Consider the following 6,942-nt stretch of genomic DNA (forward strand, 5'->3'; position numbering starts at 1 on the left):
AACTGGGGATGGACCATGGGAGGGGTCCAGGGTGTGTCCAGCATGTCTCACTAGTCCCAATCAGCCAGAACACAGCAGCAAGCTGACCTACCAGTCAGAATGTCTTGTCCCTGGTGGTCAATGCATGTCATAGCGAGCAGTTGAGCAACCTTAGTATATCATTTGCATATTATGCTTTGATTGGTTGAACAGATGACCGGTCGACTGAACACTTAGCATATTAGGCTTTTATTATATAGGATTGATTTCATACAGGAAGGGAGAGAGAAACGTAAATGATGACAGAGAATCATACATCAGGTGCCTTCTGCACGCCCCCTACTGGGGATCGAGTCAACAAGCAGAGCGTGTGCCCTTGACCAGAATTGAACCTGGGACCTGCCAGAGTTCACAGTCCAACCCTCTATCCACTGAGCCTAACACGCTAGGGCTCATTGGTTAATTCTTGTCTGTGCTTTGACCAGGAATCAAACCGTGACCTCTGGGTTCATAGGTGGTCCCTGAACCACTGAGCAACACCAGCTTGGCTCAAAATGCTTTTATTGATTTGGGAGAGAGGGACATAGACAGAGAGAGACAGGGAGACAAAGAGACAGAGATAGAGAGAGGGAGAAAAGAGGAAGAGGAGGAGAAGAAGAAGAAGAAAGAGAAAAAGAGAGAGAGAGAGATATTAATGTGCCCTCACACCCAGTAGGTGGCAGATAGAACAACAGAGCTTAGTAAAAAGGTGAACAGAACTATACACATCCCAACAGCAGGCCAGCAGGACTGGGGCTCAGGTTGACAAGAGCCAGGGACCCCATCACGTGTCCTATGAGTCTTCCATCAGCTCAAGGATCATTTTCTCCACACCATTCTCCTTGATGTGGTGCACGATGCGCCAGAACCGGTGCATGGAGTCCATGTACTGGGTGCCAAGGTGGAGCACCCACCACGAAGGCATGGTGCTCGAGGTCTGCGGGCTGGTGGTGAGTGCGTTATGCTCACTGGGGTCGTCGAGCTGGCACAACTGTACTTGCAAGTCACCTCCTGACTCCATGTCAAGATGCATCCATGTGCGATGGTTGTCATCCTCATACAGCGAGGGCCCACGGGTATCCAGGTAGATGGGGTGCGAGGTGAGGTGCACCTTTTCCGGGAGCTCGGCCATGACCCCTCCGTGGTCTAAGAAGCAACAGCCACAGTTTCTCAGAGCCTCTCGCTATTTTGTTCCTGGTATCGAAAGACAGGGCATGGGGTCTCCAAACGCATTTTACATCGGCTTTTATCTTTATGGTTTTTATGGTTATGTTTGTGGTTGCGTTTGGTTTATTATGCAAATTTATAAATCTCAACTTTTCTTTCTTTTAAAATTTAGATATCTCTCCTAGTAAAAACTACATAAAATGTACTTGAAGTAAAATATGACTCTGTGAAAGTAACATGGTCCTATGGAATTTTAAAACATTTTTTAAATGACAGTTGACATACAAACTTAGTTTCATTTCAGGGGTACACCACAATGATTAGACATTATGTAATGGACTAAGAAATCAGCAATTAATCTCATATCCATCTTCCACCATACACAGTCATATTACTAGAGGATCAGTGAACAAAATTTATGCACTCATGGGGGTTCCCTAGCCAATCCTGCAGCCTCTACCAGTCCAGGAACCCTTGAGGGATGTCCAACTGACAGCTTAGGCCCGCTTTAGTTCTGCCGTGAAGGCTCCCACCACCCCCTGTGCTCGGCAGTTGTGAGCTTGGCCTTTGGCTGAGCAGTACTCACCCTGTGGGAGTGAACTGACCACCAGTGGAGAGCTCCTGACATGAGCATCTGCTCCCGGTGGTCAGTGTGTGTCATAGCTACCACTTGTTCTGCCATTTGGTCGAATTGCATATTAGCCTTTCATTATATAGGATTGCATGGACTCAATGTTCAACTTTACTGTGCCATGATTATTCTTTCATTTTTTTCATATAGTTCTACTGATTTCAGAGAGGAAGGGAGAGGGAGAGAAAGAGAAAAAAAGATCAATGATGACAGAGAATCATCGATTGGTTTCCTCCTGCACACCTCCTACTGGGGATCAAGACTGTAACCCTTGCATGTGCCATGACTTGGAATCCAATCGACATGACCTGGTTCCTAGGTTTGAGCTAAACATCTGAGCCGTGCCAGCCCGGCTCTTTTCATTTCTTTCTTTTCTTTATTGTACTTTATTTCTTAATTAAAACTTTGTTGTTTGATCAACTTTTTTTTTTCCTGAACACCACCTTCTTTCTGATCATCTCAAAGGGAAGTCACAAACCATAGAACAACCCACCCCATGCAAATAATATTCTTTACCTTGAACAGCTGACAGAGGAACAACGCTAATGTCTGCGTCCAGGTGGGCTTCTTAACAGAGGTCTTGCTTCTCAGGTGCTGGTGAGAGGCAAGAACAAAATATTCAGGGAGAGACAGACACCTGGGATAGCTGATCAGGCATACAGGAAGCAAAGAGACAGGTGAAACAGCAAGTAGGATTCTTGAGGTCTCATAACATCACTTATAGAATGATCTCTCCTCACCCAAACCTCAGCCATGCTCTTGGCAAGAGCTGTATGGTTTTGCTGCTAAACTCACTTCAGTCCACAAAGTCCAAATTCCTCCCTCAGATCAGACTCCATCCCCAATTCTTCCTCCTCCCCCTCCTCCCATCCATCTTTTTCTTACTTGTTCTTCTTGCTCTGAAGTCAAACCACCGTTCTTCCCTCTTTTCCTCTGTGAGCAGATTCAGCTTCGCCCTGTCACCTGCAGAATAAAGAAAATGGCCATGATACTCCTGTTCCAAGGAGTCCATGTATCAGGAATGTGTCCAGAAAAAACAAGGTTCCCCTGACTCACACCTCAGAAACCAGTCCTGTGGGAACTGTTGTGGTGAGGAAGGAGAGGTTTATTCAGGTGCTGGCAACCTGCGATGATGGGGGAAGCTCATCCCAAAACCCATCTGCACATCTCAGTGCAACCAGAGGCTTTTATAAGGAGGGAGAGGCCAAACGGAGCAAAGAGGTCAGGGGGCGGGGCTTGAGAAGTTCTCCACGTGCCGACAGGCACAGTCCAATCTGATAAGGATCTTGCAAGTGGTCAGCTGATGGTCCAGTGTGCATCGTCCTAGACTTTGTCCTGGTTCTAAGGTAGAAGGTCAGCGAATCTCCCAGAACTGGGGAGGTCAGAGTTCATATCTTCTAAAATTAGTTCCTAGGATTTTTATACAAACAGGCTGTTTATCTACAAGCTTCATTATTAGTCAGAGTCTGCATTTACGGTAACAATGTGGAAAGAATGGGGAGGTGAGTTGTAATTCCCATGAATTACATGAATTCATGTAATTACTGTGACATGAATGCTGAGATGCTTCATTCTTCTTCAAGGCGTTTCAACACACTGAAAAAATCAAATAGGCACTAGGCGGTTTGGCTCAGTGGATAGAGTGTTAGCCTTTTAACTGAAGGGTCTAGGGTTTGATTCCTGGTAAAGGCCACATGCCCAGGTTGTGGGCTTGATACCCAGGAAGAGACTTTCAGGAGTTGGCCGAACCATGATTGTCTCATCATGGATGTTTCTAACTCTCTCCCTCTCCCTTCCTCTTTGAATCAATAAAAATATATTTGAATAAAAAGGCCGACGCTCTATCCACTGAGCCAAACCAGCTCGGTCACTAGGTCCACATTAAATAAATACCCACCTGGTATGTTAAACCAAAAAAATAATAAACCATTTTAAAACAATGTGCATTTAATCAGAATCAAACCTTGCTTAATATTTTTTTAAATGTTTTTATTGACTCAGAGAGGAAGGAAAAGGGAGAGGGAGAGAAACATCCATGATGAGAGAGAATCACGGATCGGCCGTCCCCCCCACGCCACCTACTGGTGATTAAGCCCACAACCGGGGCATGTGCCCTTGACCAGGAATCGAACCATGACCTAGTTCTTGATAGGTCAACGCTCAACCATTGAGCAATGCTGGCCGGACCGGAAGTGCAGTATTTTGAATATGAGAAACACACCTTAGAAACACATCCCTCATGCTCCCTAGTCCCCAGCCTTAAAAGTATTAATGTTCATTTCCAAACACTTTCGTGCAAGAGGAGAATTTAATCAGCAGTCAGTGATCTCTTTAATGCAACCATGGATGCCCTGAAATTGATTTCTGGGGCTCTCTCCAGCTCCTACTCCAGCTGCCTCTTCCTGGTGCGATGCTAGATGAATTTTATGATCGCTGGGCTTTGTTTGGGGCTGGTTAGTGCTAAACACAACTAAAAACCCATATGCATCCAGAGCTAGATGCTAAAGCCATACTCAGAGCTGGCTCGAGCCTTCAGGAGAGGAGCCCTGGCATCCCTCATAATTCCTCAAAGGAAAGAGATGATCAGCATAAAACACCCATAATCCCCCAAACATTCGTTCTTTTTTTGAAGAGGGTAGTATGGGTTGATGAACCTCAGAAGATCAAACAATGAGAACCCTGGTCATTGAAATGAAAACTATTTCCAGTGATATCTTTGAGGCTTGTCTACCAGGGCTGGGCTAATATTTTCAGGCTTAAGGTCTTTTACTTTGTCTATCTCTGTTTAATATATTTTTACTAGAGGCCCAGTGCACGAATTCATGCTCCAGTGTGGTGCCTGGGCCTGGCCTGTGGGGATCAGCAGAAACTGGCTCTCTGACTTCGCCTGAGGGGTCCCAGATTATGAGAGGGCACAGGCTAGGCCAAGGGATCCCACGAGTGCACGATCAGGGCCGGGGTTGGATGAGGGAGGTTGGCCAGCTGGTTTAGAACCATAGGAGGGTTCCAGGGTGTGTCCAGCCCTTCTCACTCAGTCCCGATCAGGCAGACCCCTGCAGCAAGCTGACCTACCAGTCGGAATGTCTGCTCCCTGGTGGTCAATGCATGTCATAGCGAGCAATTGAGCAACCTCAGTATATCATTTGCATTTTAAGCTTTCATTGGTTGAACAGATGACTGGTCCACTGGACACGTAGCATATTGGGTCTTTATTATATAGGATTGATTTCATACAGGAAGGGATCGAGAAACATCAATGATGAGACAGAATCATACATCGGGTGCCTCCTGCACAACCCCTACTGGGGATCGAATCAACAAGCAGAGTGTGTGCCCTTGACCAGAATCGAACTTGGGACCTTACAGAGTGCACAGTCCAACCCTCTATCCACTGAGCCAAACAAGCCAGGGCTCACTGGTTAATTCTTGTCTGTGCAATAACCAGGAATTGAACCATGACCTCCGGGTTCATAAGTCATCCCTCAACCACTGAGAAACACCAGCTTGATTCAAAATGCTTTTATTAATTTGAGAGAGAGGGTGTGAGACAGAGAGAGAGTCAGAGAGACAAAGAGACAGAAAGGGAGAGAGAAAGGAGAAGAAGAAGAACAAGAAGAAAGAGAGAGAGAGAGAGAGAGAGAGAGAGAGAGAGAGAGAGAGAGAGATTCTCTTGAACCCAGGGGGTGGCAGATAGAACAAAAGAGCTTATTAAGAAGGTGAAAAGAAATATACACGTCCCACCGGCAGGCCAGCAGGACTGGGGCTCAGGTTGACAAGAGCCAGGGACCCCAGCACATGTCCTATGCATCTGCCATCAGCTCAAGGATCATTTCCTCCACGCCATTCTGCTTGACGTGGTGCACGATGCGCCAGAACCTGCTCTTGTGGTCCATGTAGTGGCCTACAGGGTGGAGCCTCCACATGCAAGGCATGCTGCTCGAGGTCAGCGGGATGGTGATTAGTCCGATATCCTCACTGGGGATGTTTTCCTGGCGCAACCGTACTTGCAGGATACCTCTTCTGTTTATGACGAGATGTAGCCACGTACGCTGGTCCTCGTCCACATACACCGAGTGCCCATGGATCCTCAGGCTAAAGGGATGCGAGTTGAGGTGCACCTTCAACGGGAGCTCGGCCATGACCCCTCCGTGGTCCAAGGAGCAACAGCCACAGCTTCTCAGAGCCTCTCGCTACTTTGGTCCTGGCATCGAAATACAGGGGATGGAGTCTCCAAACGCATTTTACCTCAGCTTTTATCTTTATGGTTTTTACGGTTGTGTTTGTGGTTGCCTTTGGTTTATTTGGCAAATTTATAAATCTCAACTTTTCTTTCTTTTGAGCTTTAGATCTCTCTCCTAGAACAAACTGTACAAAACGTACTTAAAGTAAAATTTGAGTATGTGGAGGTAATAGGGCCCTATAGAATATTTAAAACATTTTTTATATGAGTTGACATACAACCTTTGGTTCATTTCAGGGGTACACCCCAATGATTAGACATTATATATTGGACTAAGAAATCATGCAATTAATCTCAGACCCATCTGACACCATACACAGTTATAATATTACTAGAGGCTCATTGCACAAAAATCTATGCACTGTAGAAGGTCCTTCAGCCAACCCTGGGGCCTCTTCCAGTCCGGGACCCCTTGAGGGATGTCCAACTGACGGCTTAGGCCCGCTTTAGTGCTGCCGTGGAGGCTCCCTCCAACCGTGTGCTCGGCAGCTGTTTGCCTTGCATTTGGCTGAGCGGCGCTCCCCCTGTGGGAGTGCATTGGCCACTGGTGGACAGCTCCTGTCATGAGCATCTGCCCCCGGTGGTCAGTATGTGTCATAGCGAACAGTCGTTCTCCCATTTGGTTTATTTGCATATTAGCCTTTTATTACATAGGATTCACTCAATGCTCTACTTTACTGTGCTATGACGATTCTTACATTTTTTTATATAGTTTTACAGATTTCAGAGAGGGGGCGAGAGGGAGACAAAGAGAAAGGTCAAGGATGACAGAGAATCACGGATTGGTTGCCTACTGCATGCCCCCTCCTGGGAATCAAGACAGTAACCCAGGCATGTGCCATGACTGGGAATCAGATTGAATCTCCTTGTTCCTAGCTTTAAGCTA

General features: G+C 46.5%; 1 protein-coding gene across 1 annotated transcript; it reads right to left on the minus strand.

Moving 5' to 3' along the window:
• Positions 1-5,616: 5,616 nt before the first annotated feature.
• On the minus strand, positions 5,617-5,955 carry LOC132223742 (protein p13 MTCP-1-like). The gene has a single exon (XM_059678766.1). It carries the CDS (start codon positions 5,953-5,955, stop codon positions 5,617-5,619), a length of 339 nt encoding a protein of 112 aa, XP_059534749.1.
• Between the last annotated feature and the right edge of the window lie 987 nt (positions 5,956-6,942).

Source organism: Myotis daubentonii, chromosome X (assembly GCF_963259705.1).
Source record: "Myotis daubentonii chromosome X, mMyoDau2.1, whole genome shotgun sequence".
NCBI lineage: Eukaryota > Metazoa > Chordata > Mammalia > Chiroptera > Vespertilionidae > Myotis > Myotis daubentonii.

Coding starts and splice junctions, on each gene's coding strand:
- LOC132223742 (XM_059678766.1), bottom strand. CDS start 5,955: ATGGCCGAGCTCCCGTTGAAGGTGCACCTCAACTCGCATCCCTTTAGC.